Genomic DNA, 18706 nt, shown 5'->3' on the forward strand with positions numbered 1-18706 from the left:
GGATGTTGTTGACACATTTTTTCTCATCTCAGCCACTGAGCTCTGTAACTCTTTCAAAGTCTATTGGTATCATAGTGGCGCCACTAACCAGTTTCCTTTTTTCCTGCTGCTCAGTTTGTGATCTATGCAGTATGGGGGTGACTTCAACTTCTTAATGTTTGACTTCACCATGCTCAGTTGATAAAATAACTCCTTTAAGTCTTTAAAAGAAGAGTCTATATACAGGTTTATCCCAGATGCCTCCATGTAGGGTTGCCATTTACAATACAGGCTAGCTTTTTGGACTGACAGGAGTATTGTTGACTCATTGGCATTGTCTTCCTTCTCAGCCATTAAACTCTAGGTATTTTGAAGTTGCCATTGGCTTCAAAGTGGTTTCCCATGCCAGTAATGAGGGACAGCCTCATCTAGACAATGTCTGAATGGTAAAATTCTCTCTCTCTCTCTCTCTCTCTCTCTCTCTCTCTCTCTCTCTCTCTCTCTCTCTCTCTCTCTCTCTCTCCTCTCTGAGATTGACTTCCACATGCTCAGTATGATACTCTGTATCTTTGAAATGTTTTTACAACTCAAATTCAAATAGCTTTATTGGCATCACCGATTAATCGGTGCCAAAACAGATATAATAAATGCAATATTTACAGTACAAAAATATTATTGGACATTTACATACATCACCTAAAACATTGTGAGACAGGATCATTGTCTGTTCCCCAGGCTGACAGGAGATCACATACAGTAGTATGTGGTCAGTTCTGTCTTTCTCCTTCCTTTTGGACTGAGAGCTTTTCTGGTTCTTGCAGGTATGCAAATTCTGGGATTAGATTTGTTAGGAAGAATATTTGTTTTATTCTAAAGTATTTCTCATAGTGCAAGAGATAATGCATTTCTGTCTCTGCTTCTCCCTGCTGGCAGTGGGAGCACAGTCTGTCCTCTTCGGGCAGCCAGGTCTTCCTTGTGTCTTCAAGTTTATATGGCCAGATTGTAGTCACTGAGCCTGTTCTATTTCTCTTTGCGGTCTCTTACCCTGCTCTGACACTCAGCTAGTGTGTATTGTCTTTCTTAGGGTCCCGTAGCATTCAAGTTTGCGTATGTGTTTCCCATTGGGAAAGATAGTGATGTTTGGCCTGTGCTGTGGTTTGGTTGACTTTGATACATGTTTAGCTGTGCTGTCCTGAGGCTAGTTGGTGTTCATGGATTTCAGGACCACCTGGCTGAGGGGGCTCTACTGTTCTTTGCTTAACAGGGCCTTATCGTGGTAGAAAATCAGGTCACTGGTTTTTAGGTGTAACCAATAATTTAGTTCGCTCTTCTGTATATTGATTAACAATGGGTATTGGCCTAATTTGGCCCTTCATGTATTGTTAGGTGTTTTTCTCTGCACATGGAGAATGTCTTTACAGAATTCTGATTACATGGCTACTCTGCAGATTTTATATAGTCCTCCTGTACTTTACTACAAAACACCTTTACTGAAAAACAACTTTATTCCCAAGCTGTTATGAAAGTTCCTAGCTGTTCATGGATGAATGTTTACTTGAATTTTACTAGCTGAGTGAAAAACCTTACAAAGACTGATGTAAGTATTCTGAAATCATTTGAACCTCTATTTTTGCACAGCGTGGCCAACTAATTTTTAATGTAGATTTGTGCACCTGAACTGTTTCTGGGTTTCCATAACAAAGGGGCAATATATTGCAGTATTTTAATTTTTGGTTTTTCTTTTCAGTAGTAAGTGGTACTGACTTGGCCATTAAAGTGTTAAGTTGGAGGATTCAAGTTTGATTACAAATATTCACTTTATATATATACACATTTTTAATTTGTAATTCAACAAAACGTGACATCGTTGGAAGGGGGTTAAAGCCTTTGCAAGGAACTGTATAATGTTAAAATTTCTAAACAGAAAACCAAGCTTTCTTTGAGTGGATGCCAAGATACAGACAGCAATGTCCAGATTAAACTAAACAGACTGTGATTGCAAGCTGAGCAGCACGTTCAGCATCATCACTCTCAAAATGTATTGATTGTACAGCTAGCGGGAAAGCTGAAAAGTCTCTTAAAAGGCTCTAGGTAATCCTTAATGAACAGCTCCCTCATCGCTGTTTTCGACAGCCAATTTGAGCTCCAACCACGGTTTGCCGTTTTGTGCTAGACAGCGTTACTAGATTAGGAGTGGGAGTTTATCGGTATGAAAGTGGTGAAAAGTATATCTCCACTGGTTAGCATGGAGATATTTTGCTCTTCATATTTTGCAAGACCTTTCCTGCCTTTGTTTTCTGCTCTTCATTTGTCTGAGCTCCTATCACAGAGCCCAGGTTGGCAGGTCCATGGGAATTTTCCGCCGTGCTGGCCCATGCCCCCATGGTGCAAGGTGAAGGCCAAGCCTCTGTTTTCACAGATGGTGCCTGGGGCGTGATAGCCAGAGGCCTGACCGAGTGTCAGCCTTGCTGTGTATGCCAGGTTTATCGTCGTCTGAAAACAGCTCCACGAAACCCACATATGTGTGAGGTCTTCCTCGTTTCTTTCTCAGGTAGTGAATATACTTCATTTCTAGCCAGAGAAAGAAAGACCATGGAATGTTATCATGCAATGATGGAAATAGTTTAACACATTCAGGAGCCGGTGCCTCAAAGAAAACTGTTATTTGTTTGTGTAGCCCTCTGTCTTTTGGGGTGCTGAGAGTAAAAATGATCGCCATTGCCTCTGACAAGCACTCAGATAAACAGACACCAATCTTTTTAAAAGCTTTAAATGATGCAAAGCTCAAATGGAAAAACAAAACATTGTGCTAAATACACATTTGATAATGACCTGATAAAGAGGAAACAGATTGTACTGTGTTAAGCACTAGGTACTGTTCATGAAAGGAATTTTTACTATCAAACAGGCTCTTTAGAGAGTCTCCCTCTTTAAAGCCAGTTGAACCAGATTATAGAAGCAATCCAAAAAGTTGCATGAAATCCTTCAGTCCTTTACCTATTAACTACCAAATGGGTTAGATGAGCCAAATAACCTCCTTTCTTTAGTAACCGTTCCTAAAAAGGATGTTCATGCTACAATATTGGTAAAAGAAGAATTTGTATGTTCTTATAATACAGTAGCGTTAAAATTACTTTGAAATGAGTGAGGTTTTCTCAGATCCTTCTGCGTCATCTTTAATGCGTTTTTTTCCTTATTAAAACTTTGTTGCCAGTATGTAGATATACAGAATGTTACTTGTTCACATCCAAGACATATGTATGAAGGGTCTTTATGCCCCATCAGTTCTTCATGATTATGTTTGGTCTTTAAGGTGGTCCTTGACCTAACAAAATGTTTCAGACACAATGATTTTTATTTTCAAGCGCAAATTGTCCTGCCGTCTAAAAAAGCATGGTAGATAATCATTAATAGCATTGAAAGGTTTTCACAAGATATGACAGGGGTGTGGAAACGATTTATGTGGTTTTATGGTAAACTGTTAATACTGAGTAATACTGAGAGTAGCTTTTTCTTGGTCATTATAACCAAATCCTAAGTATTCTTTGCACGAAAACTGAAACATGAGGTTACCAGTTCAGTTAATATTGTTGTAAAAATCACAAAGAACAGGGTGTCAGTTTACGTAATCCATAAAGAGTTTTGCATTTGGTTTGCAGAAATCTTAATGAATCTTATGTATACATCATTTTCCCCTGCCCTTTGTCAGTTTATGCTTATTATCTAATATTTAGATAAGCATGCTGTATGTAATCACATTACCTCTGTACACATTCAGCTCGGCTGATAGAAACCAAAGCCTTATGAGCACATTAACATTGTTGTTAAATATGTAATACATTTGTCATTTGCTTCAACACTCTGGGTTGTTTCTTTGTACCAGCCCTGTCTGTAATATCCCTTGTTTTGTCATATTAATGATCGAGCTAGTGAAGACAGCTCGATCTGTTTACTCAGCTGGTTTGAAGTCGTGACTGAGCCTCGATGAAGGGGAATGTTCACCCCCTGAGCAGAAGGCAAACTGGAACTTGAGATCATCTCATACATCATTTTCTTATGCAAGCCTCTTACTGCTGAGTTTCCTCTAGTTCTTAAACTAGTCCCAGGCACAAACAACCAAAAAAAACCTTTACTAAAACTGTTTTAATGACTAAAGTGTGGAGTTGAAGAAATGTGCCGCTGTGCACAACCATCTGCTTCGTATGGTTTGCAGTGATCCCATTCAAAGTTTCTTTTTGAGTTTTTGCAGGGAGATTTCAGTTGCTTAACTTGCTTGTGCTCGCCCCATGATGTAATGGCTTCTTTTGTTTTTCTTGGGTTACACTTTATTCAGTCTCCTGCCTTATGCATTCTCCGTTACCTCCTTGCGTTTAAATCGATTGCATGTGTTGCTTTGCAAATCCATCTTACAGGTAATGGCAGTGCCTCTCATCCTCTAACTAGAATACCAACTGTTTAATGAACAGACTACATGCTACACACTAACCTTGTGGACTTCTGAGGGACATTTAAAGTGCAACTAAAGTACAACAACTGAATGACACCATAACCCTGTTGATCTGAGCTGAAGAGATGGCACTAAACAGAAAGTGCTGTTTGGGGAGCAAAACAAGGTTAAGGGCAAAGGAATTAATCTGGTTTCCTGTTGTTGCTGTAATACTTCTCTTGGGCATATCTGTATCCACTGTGTTCCTTTTTTCCACCAACAACAGAAATTATATCATTCACACAGATTAACCCCTATTCTATACCTGTGGCAACTGTTTTTTTCTCCAGCTGTTTTTTTTCCATGTTCAAAGCTTTTTTTTTGTTTCCTGTAGGATGCTTACTGCTGAAAACAATACTCTATTATTTTTGTTTTATACAGTAATGTTATTTGGGTGTGAAATGGTACAGAAGCCGTGTGTGTGTGCATTTCATTTAGCAGGAATGTGGTGTCCCTACATTGCTCTCATCATAACAGGAGGAAGCTTGTAACGTAAACCTTTTAGTCGTTAAAAGTATCCACCTTCTTGAAAAGAAAATGCTGCAATTGGCTGTTTATTTTTGCAATTTTGAATGTGAACAGTTCTGTCTAGATTTTAAACTGATCTAATTAGGTTTTCTGTCAATGCATCAAATTTAGAGCCTGTTCCTCAGCTTTGGTGAAGCTGGCCTGCCTGGATGAATTGCTGCAAAGAAACCATTGTTAAGAGGGCAGAATAAGAGGAAGAGACTCGCCTGGGCCAAAAAACACAGAAACTGGACCTTGGAGGCCAGCTTCACGCAACCTCCTCTGAACAGTTGATGTTGAAACATCTGTACTTCTACAGTAGTTGCATTGAGCTCAGTTTGTATTTCAGGGGTCAGTTAGTCACCGGTTTTGCAGACTTGTCACTCTAATGAACGTATTCTCTGGTACCTGACCATTTTCGGTCCTCATGAGTACCAGTTTCTTCATATCGTTAGATAGTCTTGGCCACAGCAGTTACTGACACTCGCAAAGTTCTTTCAATTTTTCTTCAAGATTGACCTTCATTTCTTAAAGTTATTATAGACTGTCTTTTTTTATTGCTTGCTGAGCAGATTTTGCCATGTTCATTCAGGAATGACAAACTTTTGCCCATTCTCCCTATATTTATAGTAATCGTGGATCCTCACCTGTTTACCAATAATTGGTGACAAAAGGTAAATGATATAATGTGCTAATTAACTGTGAGAACATATAACAAAGACAATTTTTAACTTATTTTAGCATTCTAACACCATGGGCTTCAGACTGAAATCCGCTTTCTTTGGGTGTTCATTTTATTGAAAATGAAAAACTAACATACAGTTTAAAGCACAGATAATCATGAAAAACCTGGTTTCACGCAGGTGTGCTCAAACCTTTGACTGGTACTGTATATCAGCAGTTGCGTTTTCTTTGAGGTGTTTTATTTATGTATTATGTAAATGTATTATTCAAATATAAATCAATACTTTTTTTCAGATGTTTTATGTGGCTCACTGCCAATGTATACATGCATGTATGCAATGATTTTAGTTGCTAAACTGGGTAAATATGATTTACCTTTTCCTAAACCTACAGAATGAAGATTTTGATAGACTTTTATTTTACCATGTGGAACCAGTCGCCTGACTTTGTGATATTATCATTGTTTGCACGTTAGGCTTCTTTGTTTCTTGAATGGATTGTTGGTCAATATACTGTAAACCCTATTTTCTTTCTCTCTTTGAACTAGGGAACACCGGTGTTTGTGCATGCTGGTCCTTTTGCAAACATTGCGCATGGCAATTCATCTGTTTTGGCGGACAAGATTGCTCTGAAGCTGGTTGGCGAAGGAGGATTCGTAGGTAGGCCTGTTGTTGCTTTCTCCATCTGTTTCCTGGTTGTTGCTCAGTGCGGTGGTTTCATACAGTAGGGTCACACATCCTGCTGTAACTGAGAGAGGTGTTTGGCGAGCAGTTACAGTTTGATGAAATGCCACCCACCACCTCATTTTATCAATGTGTTTTTGTCTCTTAACCTATTTTCACATTATAAAAACTAAAAGAAACCTAATGTTACTAAATTTCTGAAAAAATATATATACTTCTGTGGTAATTAAAAAACTGTGTTTCAGATATTACACTTCAGTCTGCTTTGAAGTACCTCAGCATATTTCAACGGATGCCTTTCTGTAGTCAGTTCACCCCAGGGGGTCCACCTTTTTCAGTTCTCAAAGATCTCTGCAGTCTAACCAAGGCATTTGAGTAAATGAAGCTTCACATAGTACTGCCAAGACATGCAATTAATAGGAATCATTATGGGACATTGTCATGCTTTCTGCCTATTCATATACACATTATTTTGTAAGTAAAATTCAGCTTCTGCTGAGAGTGTTGTATGTTTACTGGTAGACAGAATAGAACAGATGCAGTGAAGGCTTTTGGTTTTTGTTCTGAAACAATTTATAGTCTCCACAAGCCAAATTAGTAGGCTCTGAACATTCCAGTATTCCAATAAGTCATTTATACATATTTACAGTATATGTGTGAACTGTATACAAATATATTCTTTTGACCCCATCTTTAGGGCTTTCTCTAGTGGCCACCCCATTATTCCTGCATTCCCCAAACTCTACATATCCTCCCTGAAACTCGTGTCTGCTGTGAGGAGAGACACGACTGTCAGGCAGTTCAAACAGCTTAGGGGCTTGTACTCGCCCTCCTCAAAGTTCCCAGTTTTCCAAATATCCCTCTTTTCTTCCTCACCCTGTTTGGAAATCGTCAGCTGCTGAGAAGGTTCTCCCTTTTCTGAGTAGCTCTTATTGGTTTTAAAATATGTGCTAAATTACTGTGCGCTCACGCTTTGATTTGGAACATGCTAAAATTAACATATACCCTTTAGATTAAAATGTTAATATTATATTAAAATATTGTGTATGCTGCCAGAAAAGGAAACAAGATGTTAATAACATAATTCACAGTAACATCACAAAGATAACTTAAAATATCAGTCAGATATCAAAATGCATCTGAAAAATGTTCTGAAATGTTTTTCCATGTACAGGAAGCGTACAGTAGTACTTTAAAATGCACTGCAAATGATTCTGAAGCTTCGTGATGTTGGATTCTATTTTCCCACATTGAAAACAAACCCCACCTTATTCCTATTGTTAAAAACATCACAGCCACCATATGTGTGCTTTAAAATCGAGTTGATCTCCTCTGTGTTTTTAAATATATCTTCCTGTGTCTGCAGTGTTGTACTAGACTGAGATTCCCTGTTGACGTTTCCACAGAATCAGAAGAACAAAACCAATCTATTTCATGGTGTTTTTTTTTGTGTAGCTCTTTTGTTGTTTTGAATAGTTCTTTTGAGTTCCTTTTTCTCCATGAAAATGCCATCATTTTTCTGTAAGACATTCACACAATGTAAACTGTTCAGCATGCATCTTCAGAAAATGCAATTTTACTTTCCAATTTCTCACTTTTTCCACCATGCCTAGGTTCATTTTGAGCTTGAACTTGAACTTGAATTTTAACAGGTTTTGTAAATTTGTGCTGTTCCAGAATCCCACAACTCTTTGTGTCAAATGCCTCTGAAGTTGTGAAGTGCTCTTCCATGTAGTTTCCTCTTGTCTTCTGGCTCGTGTTTCACTGTTGCTCCTGAAGACATCCACAGGGCTGACTTTGTTGTTGGTTTTCAGGATTTTGAGTACTTCAGCCAAGGCCCTTAATTCTACTCTGTTAAAGACTAGAAAAGGTCATTTTTGGTCTATCAATGTTGGATATTTCTGTAAGCATGGAGATGCAGCTGGTAGCTTTTCAGTGACTGATTCCAGAACCGCAATATAATGTAGTGACCAAATTTGGACAGTAGTCTAAATGCAACCTTCATTTGGATATTTTTTCAATTTTAACAAAACTGAAATTTATACTTTTCTACATTTTTAACTCAGTTTCCTAACATTGTTTGCCTTTTTATTGCTTCTCCACATTGTCTACAAGACTACAAGATATCAACTTGAACTCATAGTTCATACATTGAGTTTGAAGATACAGTTGGAGAAAGGCAGGGATCATCTTCAAGATAATGTTATATACAGTATGCCAATATATAATATATATATAATAGTCAATAGTTTGCAGAACACTAGCTTGCAATAGTATACTGTATGACTATTAATGACACGGTAAAACTCAAATTTCTACAATCTAAACTCATCTTTTATCCAAGTATTCTACAGTGCAGAAGAACTGCTTAAATATGAGGATATAAATCAGGCCAAAAGATGTTTTGATGATAATCTAATATGATACTTTTTTTGTACTGCAGGTTGGTGATAATGATAGGCTTATAAAAAATGTGAATTTTTCTAAACTATTTATAGTGTAATTTTTTTACACTTAAAATGTTTTGGAGTACTACAAAGTAAAGATATCTGAATATAGCAATTAAGTTTGCTCTGTGCTTAAGATGAACACGATCAAGTCAACAGGGATGTAGAGTAAACAAGTCTGCTGTTGTAGAGTGATTTCTTGCTCTTTTCAGGAACATTTTCTTCCACTATCTTTTTTTTTTTTAAATATGAATAGTGCAGATCTCTGCATCTCCCTAAGGGAAGATTTCTTTAAACCAAATCCTGAGAACTTTCACTAAACTATTAAATTTAATTTAATTTCTGTACAGAAGCCTTTTCCAACTGAAAGTAGTTTTGTTACAATGTCAGTTGCCAAATTCAGGAAGCTAAGTACAGTAGGGACTATGGCTCTGTTTAAGGCTTCTCTGGGTATGAAATTGAATGTCTTGCCGCCTAATTGTTTATAATGTCCCACTTCCTGCAGTCGGTAAATGTTGGGGAAGTAGTGCACTAATAGGAAGCCATTAGCACATTACTGATTACTATGGGCAGAAACATGTTCTTGTAGGATTGGTTGATCGTGAAATATGTTCTCATTTTGAGTACCTAAATGGCCAAGATGTCTTCAGTAGACAGTACAGTATATCACAGAAGACAAAATCTATTTCATCTTTGTTGTATGGGCAAAATGATTGCATTGTGCTTAGGTGGTAGTTCAATGTGTTTTGCTGAGGATATTTAGGTTCTTTCTAATTTTTTTATTTATTTGTGAGATTCATTACTTTTCTCACTGATAGTCAAAACTTCCAAAGTAATCTGCTTGTGCTTTTCAGCCGTTGATATATTCTTGCAATCTATCTAAACATTACAAGTGAGGTGTACGCTGTGTAAAAGTGAAGAAGTTTAATCAGAACGTAAATGCTCAAACTAAACCCTTACTGTGTATAGATTTATCCAAAAGGAATTAAAGCTGTTATTACTAGTTATTATTAATCAGGAGAGTGAGAAATCGTATAAAGTTTAGTTTTGGATTTTTGTTGGGGTTTTTTTATTTATTTTTTACTTATTTTTTCTGTATAACCTTAACCTTTCAGTTTGAGCATCCAAGGTTTAATTTAAAATAAAAACTTTAAAAATGTACATACATTACAATCATATGGAATTCACTAAAATGGGATGTCATCGGAAGGGGTGAATAGTTCAGGAGCTCTGGAGGCGTTAAGGCAAATTAGAAGACACTATGTGTACAAAAAAACAAGAACTGTTTCTCCTCCCAGTTAGTTAAAGTGTGTATTGACAAATGGCTTGAATCCAGTACTGAGAAGAGTTTATTTGAGCCTCATTGCTATTGGAGATCTTTTCAAACAAATTGAATCTTTGAAAAAACAAGACATGTTTGTAGTGTTCTTTCCAAATTAGGAAATGCAGAATAGGCTCTTCTTCAAAACTTGGCACAGTGGTTCCTCTATTTATTGGGCTTTGCATATTTGTTTAACAATTGTAGAGTCTAGCTTGTACAGCACAACAGTATTCCTACCAAAGGATGACATTAATGCAGATGCATGTGCGCTGTACAATATTGTGGTTTATTTAGGCTATTTGTTTCTGAGTACGTCTCTGAAAATATTCTGATTATTCTTCACCCCACATATGTTGTGGGGGATAATATATGTTTTAATAACCGTTTTAAGTTACTTTTTAACCCTTATTTGTAGTTTTGCTTATGAATACAGGTAGAAGAATCTAAATCTTAAAGTCATTTTTTACTAAAATCTAAGTACCATCAAAAACTAGAGTTCTGAACTTTCTTGATTCATCAGTAGCTTAAAGGTGACCTTACAAAACCTCCAAATCCAGGAGTAACTGGATGTGGGCCTCTCTGGGGGACCCCTGAGATAAGTCTTATAACGATCTTACTGCCATTTTCTTTATTCTTCTCCAACATTTTGGCCATTAAAAATGAAAAGCATTTTCAGGAAGCATAAACAGTTAGCTGGCTTTCATAAGGTAGGAGAGCAAGTGTGGGCATTAATGAATACTCATTTCACTCCTGAGTATTCATCCAACAACTATGCCCGTTTGCTTATGACTCTTTTCAGTCAGTTATTACAGTTATTGCCATAATTTCAATTATGTTTTATGCAGTCGGTTAGGATTAGTGATACTGAGTGTCAAATTTCCATTCTAACAGTAATAAAAAATCACTGTAATAGTTCCTGAATAGTCTCCAGGCCTTTAACTACAAACAGAACTGAAATTCCATGAATGTTTTCATTTTTCCCCACAGTTACAAGCCACAGGCCTTCTGTACTTTTACACTATGTAGTGATACAGTGAAATGAGTTCTACGCTCTTATTTACTCACAAGGTAAGGGGAAAACTTTATCTTTAATAAAGTAAAGATAATAAATATTATCAGAGTTCATATTTCTGAGAAGCTGGTATTTCAAAAGCTGTAGTACTATATACTGTAGACAGTTTAAAGCTTATTAAACTAAGAGGTGTGAATAGATGTTAGTAAAGGCAAAACAAACTCAAGTATTATTCTCTGATGTGTTTTACAAAAGCTCCAAGAGAGAAACGCAAGTGGATTTCAAGCAAACTGTCAGTTCTAATTCCGGACATGTTTCAAAAGATCTCTTTTTCTTCTGTCTTTCTCTTACATTTGGGTCTTCAGTCAATTCCTGAAGAGCTTCTTTGAGTACTAGCACTAGGATTCACACCGCAACACTCAAGTTAATTCAACCCATTTTTCAGGGTGAATTGTTAGATGATCTGTGGAGCCCCTGTTCTTTCTGTTCTCTTAAGCCCTAGAAAACATTTATAGTTTGGTTTAAGGAGGAAATGATGTTCAAAGCCCATCCAAGAAGAAATGTGTTTCTCTTGCATGTCACTCTTTTCTTCTCAGTGCAGCTCACTTGAAGCTTAATCCTCCTTGCTCACTGTGATGTGGGGTGTCCTTGTGGTTTTCCTTAGGAAAAATGTAAATATCTCTCAACTCATGATAACTTTTGATGGTAATAAACATTGAGTAAAATACAGTATGACATATACAAAAAATGGTGAAATAGTTAAACGTTGTGTGAATGGGGATATAATCAATTTCCTCTGGTGTATATGCAGTTCTGCCACAATAATATCTTTTGTCACATCTTTTGTGTGCTAACATATTTAACATCTGCCTTTGTTTCTTTGATGAACATTCCTTCAGAGCTTTGCAGTTCTGTACTTTCAACGTGGTAAAAGTTCTTCAGGGCTGTTTTGGTTCACTTTTGGTTTTGATGCATAGCTTTACTACTAGTCTCCCGTCTGGAATGTCTCTGTCTGAGCATGTGACCAGTTGGCTGCAACACATTCAAGAAAACACAGCCAAGTGAGTGTGTTTCTGTTGAGCTGTCTGCCGTAATCTTTGCTTGGAGATTACAAGAATTCTCAAGCTGCTGAACTGTCTAGAAAAAAAAGGTTTCTGGCTTTTTCCTTTATAGTGCCGTAGATCTGGAAACGTTCTGCAATATGTTCAATGTAAAATAAACTTTGAGGTTAGAAAATGCATCCCAGGCAACACTGAAAGAATGTTTTCCTACCGGCTACCAGTTGCCCTGTTGTCTATGTGTACAGCTTTCATTTTTCAAAATACACGAAAAACATAAACACATTGGGTTTAGGTAGTAGTGGAACAATATATACACAATGTTTGTGTCTTAATGTTTTAGATTCTATAATACAAATTTCACCAATTTTGTCACAACCCACAGCTTCTCAGCCTCCTGCAAAGAGTATTGTCTTTTTTGTGTTTTTGTGGCTTGAGATAATGTATCCATCTTTTCCGCCTACTTCTGTCTCAGACAAACACGTTCTTGACTGAAGAATTCAAGTTTTTCATGTCTTCCTCTCTGATTAGTTTCAATTCACCGTAAATTATCTCTAGAGGCCCATACACAAAACTGACAAAACCAGTTACGATGATCATGTTACTTATCTTGCAAGTGGTTTTGATAGTGAAATAAATCTTTCATGACCATATGGACATAACATCCATACTATCTTGTGCTCTTGAAATTCATTGTTCCACTTCAAGATTTTTTCTGTGGCTTAATATGCAAAAAGTTAATCGTCTGAATGCCAGTAAGGACCCTGGACCCAGATGAGCAAGACTTCTGTATTTGTAGTTTAACCAAAGAACATGTTAAATATTTTTTTTTGCTGTCAGCATCTGTATTATTTAAATACTTTATAGTTAATATACTTATATGAAAGAAACATGTACTTTGTGTAGTATTGTGCTTCCCTTTGAAGTATATGATATTAAGACAATTTTGCTATGTGTGCTGTTTATGCTGCATTTTAATGTTTCACCGGTAAAAGTGCCCGAATAGGACATTCGAACTTTAAGGTTCTACACTAGGTTTTGCAACTGATACATTCAAATAAACCAGAGTTCAGATTTACAGTGAGAAAAACATCTTCAGCTCTTCTTAGTAATCCATATTATTAGTTAAAGGACCTTGGTGATGGAACCAGTATAAACTAGTATAGCACGTTGAATTAACTGTTTGGGAAATATGTTTATTATCAGGCTGTAATTAAAAAAAATCTCACTTTTTTCCCCTTAATGTCAGATGTCTTTATTCCGTTGTTTTTTTAAAGCTCTGTGCAGTGTCTTTTTTTAAAGGTGCAAAAATGTACATGACTCCGTATGTGATTGTCACAGTGTCAAACCCGTTAGCAGGGCCCTGACTTCAGCCTCAGCCTTTCCTCTGTCGAGGGCTAAAGGTGGGATTTTACTATTGCACTCCTGCATAGAGACCATGAAGTACCCAATGTCTTCAGAGCAGTGAAAGAAGGAAACACTAGGGGAGATGTATGCACCTCTAGGTAGAATGTAAACACCTTGGCAGAATGAGGTGCATCACAAAAAACACAAATTAACGATTTGCATTCCTCAAAACATTATAGTAAAATAACTGTGGAACTGTGAAGTTTACAGTACCATTTTGCCAAAGAGCTGTTAAAAGTAAATTTGCTCTCATAGTGTTATACTTCAGTACTTAAACATGGATTCCAAATTTGACATTTGTTTTATTCTACTGTATTTTTACAAAGTTTACCCACCTGGCACAGTTAGAATAAGTGTTACAAATTGTTTAAATGTTTGGATCAATTCTGCTTTTAAGTTTACAGTGATGGGTTGAAAGATGCTGCTTCCTACAGGTAAAAAACCTGGGGTTCCATGCACATGATAATCTCTTAGCAGAATGTTATAGCCCAAATATTACACTGTTACCCACAAACAGTACGTGTTTCTCCAACACAGATACAGTAGCTCTTCGTTTAAGCAGCAGATGTGCTAAAAAAGCCTATGTGAAAATCCAAACCCCTTAAATTCAAGATCTTTTTTTTTGCATAGGAATACATTTTAAATAAAGGGGATGAGTCCATGCCAAAATAAAAAAAAAAATTGTACATGAAAAGTATATATATATATTGTTGAGCCAAAAGTTGTTTTTGAGCTCCGTATTAATGTTTCACACTTTCCTGTATAATGTGAAGAGAAGGTTGTTGTTAGTGGTGGGTGGTGAATGGTGTGTGGCCCACCTGGACCACTGTACTGTCTTCAGTCCTTTTATGGTCAATGAGCCTTTCAAAGGCCATTTATTTAATCTCTTCTTGTCTGTGAACATCGCCTGCCTCTCATTCTCAAGCTGCTCCTGGAATCAGCTTAATGTTGTGAATTTGGTTTCTGAGACTTCACACTAATTGCTTCTGATTCTGTGGATGTCTGTTTATCACGAACATTGGGGTTTTGGGATATCAGACAACTTACAGAGACTTACAGGCATTTTTAATTAAACACAGCCCTGAGCACAAGTAAGATATTTAAAATATATTGTCAAATTTTACAACATTCTCTTCCTGTACTCCTGAATCGCTCTGTACAGTGTTTTGTGATTATTAGTTATTTGAATGACTAGGTTAGGGTATTACAGTTTTGAACTAGCCATGTCATTATCTAATTGCTCAAAAGATTAACTTTCCTGGCTCGCACATCTCGCAGGAAATTACAATTTGGGAATGAGCTGTTGACACACAAGATTCGAATTTCAACAACATACATTACAGGAATTGTTTTCTTTGAACTGGAAATAACAGGGCAAGGATTTCCATTATTAACAAGCTGGCAGGATAGTTTGGTCTCTGGTGATCCTCCCAATGTTATTGGCAGTAATTAAAATATTCTCATTGAAGACACTTGGTCCATAATGTGAAGAAACGAACATACAATTTATTAGAGGGTTGAAAATATTTCTCCCATCTAATGTTTAGGGAATTACCATGTACAGCAGTAATGTACTTTGTTAGGTAACATTTAACATAAGTGCCATAACATACGTTTTTTCAGTACTTAACCTTTAGTCTTGCTTTTTGGGAGACATAATAGTAAATGACATAGATTAACATTATGAACCATTTTCCCACAGCACAGGCTTTCCTGAAAGTTGCCAAATACTGCCTGCATGGGCTCAGATTTAAAGCTGCCTCAAGCCTTCTCTATATACAGGCATTGCTGTGCATTTTTTAATTTTGAAAAGCTGACCACAAATATTTCATGTAGCTTCTTACCATGGGAGCCTTTTACCCTCTCTAAAATTAAAATAATTTTCCATTCGGATTATTTATAGTAACTTTTGAAGAGGAGAGCAAAGCTGAGGATCTGCGGGCTAATCAAATATTTTTGGAGAACGGCATAGCGTGACTGCTTTCAATTTCAAAATCATTCTGAAGAGGATTTTTTTTTTAAATGAGAGGGTGAATGTTGTGACCCCCTCACCACCTTGGCAGAAGTCCAGCACAGTGTAACCTCTGACTCTACTGGCAGACTGAAGCAGGACTGATTGACTTGTCAGTCAGGGTGTGAAGTGAGGGCTTGGAGTTTACAGCTGGGCTTCACTGTGGCTTTGCCTGAGGGAATATATCCAGATATTTTCTAAGATTCTGCATGTTGGTTTTCACCCTGAGGCTGCAGCCGTTTGTCTCTCTTAATTGACTTATTCATATTGGTTTAGATATCTGTACCAAATATTGGCTCCCCATAAAGTCAGTTGACTCATTTGACTCATTCAGACAGCTGTTGTAAAAACTGCGCTGTGGAGTAATGAAAGTTTGTTCCCACAGTACTAAAGTGCACACCAGAGGGCACTGACAGCCTCAGCTGTACACCAAAGAATGCACAGCCCATTACTGGCACATAAAATTGATAGCACACCCTCAGATATAGCAATGCTGTGAGCTTGCTGTGGTTGAATAAACACATTTAAGATACGGGCATTGGAGCCAATTTTCAAAATGTACTCACATTATCAAAGCATTTCTCTGACCCCCCCCCCCGCCATTACCTCGTTTACCTTCATTAATTATCATAAATAGCAAAGCCTTACCTATCGTTAACTAAGTTATTTATGACATTTTCAAGGTCCACTGAAACGATCCACGAAAAAGCAATCAATGTGATCAATGTGGGTGGGTAATAAACCCCTTTCTGTACTTTTGGTGCTCCATCAACATGCACTGAAACAATCTTTGTGAATATGGAGTACGCAAATGCATTTTGGTTTTCTTGGCAGTACTTATCATGCACTTTCTGCCTGACGTTCATTTATTTTCCTAGGCTTTGCTGTGACTAGTCAGGTGTTTTAGGCTTTCAAAGCTAGAGGTTTAATTAAGTGCAGACAGTGATGTGTGTCAGATTGATTTATAGAGCTGGTTTTCCCAATTTTAAATTAATCAATTTCTGACATCCAAATATCTCCTGCTTAGTTCTTTGCCCAGCGCAGATCCTTTTTAAGCTCAAACATCCATTACTACCAATGTCTATTTAATTTTAATTTTAATAGGAAGTTAAAGACAAATGAATTGAATCAGAATTAAAACTAATAGTCAGATAAGTTGACTTTGGACAGACACAACACATAATAGCTATTTAGCATTGTGAAATCCTGCAGTACAAACACTTACAAAGAAAACTGCATTCACCCCTGTGTTAATAATGTGATCAAGAATACTAGGGTGCTTGAACACACTGCCCTATGGCCTGCAGAAGTAAGATGTCTGTGCTTACATCTGCAGCTGTGCTATATTTCATATAAGTAAAACTGTTTCTCTTCAATGAACAATGATGGTATCAATGTCTGGAATCAACTGCCAAAACTGTTTTGTATTTTGTTTTGGCAGTTGATTCCAGACATTTATACCTTAATTCTGTGAGTGACCACAATATGTGTTGATCATACAGCACAGTACAGAGATGTAGAAGTTGAAGATTTTCATCTCTTGACTCTCTATCCATTAATTTTCCAACTGGTGGTGTGCACACTCATGACATCAAAGCATTTTGGAAGGGGAATATATATTTAAATTTCTCATTTTCTACCAGAATGTTGTTAAAGCAGAAAACTGAAATCAAGCAGTCCAAGTGTCTTACTTGTTTAGGTCACTGTGATCTTGTGGAGCAGTATTAAGAGACAAAACTGGAACATTAATTATAGGAGCCTGCAGACCAGAAAAAAAGCAGGCATTTTATAAGAGTCTAGGATTTTGAACTAAACTCCCATGTCCTGTAGTAAAAGCTGACATGGTGCCATCTAATGACACATCTTGATGAGATTCTTGTGTCCATTTCTTTGAATGGATGTAATGCTGCTATAAAAGAATACTTTTGACCATCATATAAGCAGTTCTTCACATATGGCCTTCCAAGGAAAATGCACAAAGTTTTTGCCACTGCTTTTAGACAGGCTTACTGTGCAAGTCAGTAGATGTTTATTTGAGTTCTGGGAGGGCTTTCTGAAATGGAAAGCAATGGAGTGCAGTGCATGCCTTCCCAGCTGGGATGTGCATTTTTGTTTGCCTTGGCAGTCTGTGACAGTGGCTGGAACAGTACATTTAGATGACTGAGTGCACAATATGTTAAGGTGTCAAAACGGAGGCTCAGGCTGTTCTCTTGTTAATGGTGGTGGTGTATTGCACGTTCCTTTCTAGGAACTAATAGAAGGGGCTGCCTCAGTCCATATTTTTAAGATACTGTACCTCTTCTTTAATTGAAAAGAGTCCTTTTTTAATTAACTTAAGCGTTTAGGTTTACCAATTTGACATTTTTTGACATGTAATAATGTATGAGGTAGAATAAAAATGAAGAATCTGTCTATATGAAAAAAGCAAAATCCTAGTTTACTTAGCACAATTAAACGTTTGGGTAGCCCTGTCCTATATAATGGTCAGAAACATGCGATTTTGATCCTCACCATAGTGAAGTTGATTTGTGGAAAGGCAAATCGTGCCATCATCAAAAATCCGATTTTAGAGCATCGCAGAAAAAGTAGTTGATGCCCATCAATCTGGAGTGGGTTTCAAACCCTTTTAAATACGTTTGGGGCTCCATCCATAAACTGTCAAATAGTCTGAAAATGAAAAGTATTTAAGGCCAAGGTAGCTCTACCCAGCAAGAAGCAACCCTGATAATCATCCAGGAAGGTGGAAAGAACCGCAGACAAAGGATCTACCAGACCTCTTGCTGTGGCTAATATAGGCCTTTAGAGTGGTTTTCAATGAAGGATAGCCAGGAATAAAACATTGTTGTCTAAAAAGAACGTTGATCCCCTTCTCTAGTCTGTTAAAGAGCACCTGGACCATTGCACCAAGACTACTGGGAGATTGATCTCTGAACAGACATGTCAAAAGCTGAATTTTTTAAACAGACTGCTAAATGTTTTGTATGGCAATAACCAAACAGTGACTTCCATTGGCAGAACCTGATTGCGGTTGTCAAGCTTGGTAGAGGGAGTATGGTTTGGGGCTGCTTTGCTGCTTCTGGACCCAGACAGCATGCCATTATTAATGGAAGC

At 37.2% G+C, this 18706-nt stretch overlaps 1 protein-coding gene across 2 annotated transcripts in view; it reads left to right on the forward strand.

Annotated features, from left to right (window-relative positions):
• The window catches only part of mthfd1l (methylenetetrahydrofolate dehydrogenase (NADP+ dependent) 1 like), a 113029-nt gene that overhangs the window by 43379 nt on the left and 50944 nt on the right, over positions 1 to 18706 (forward strand). For both annotated transcript variants that reach the window (XM_015349241.2, XM_015349231.2), the window contains exon 20: positions 6204 to 6315. In XM_015349241.2, coding sequence (XP_015204727.2) covers positions 6204 to 6315 — 112 coding nt within the window. The remainder of the gene's footprint in view (positions 1 to 6203; positions 6316 to 18706) is intronic.

This window comes from Lepisosteus oculatus, chromosome 2, assembly GCF_040954835.1.
Source record: "Lepisosteus oculatus isolate fLepOcu1 chromosome 2, fLepOcu1.hap2, whole genome shotgun sequence".
Classification (NCBI taxonomy): domain Eukaryota; kingdom Metazoa; phylum Chordata; class Actinopteri; order Semionotiformes; family Lepisosteidae; genus Lepisosteus; species Lepisosteus oculatus.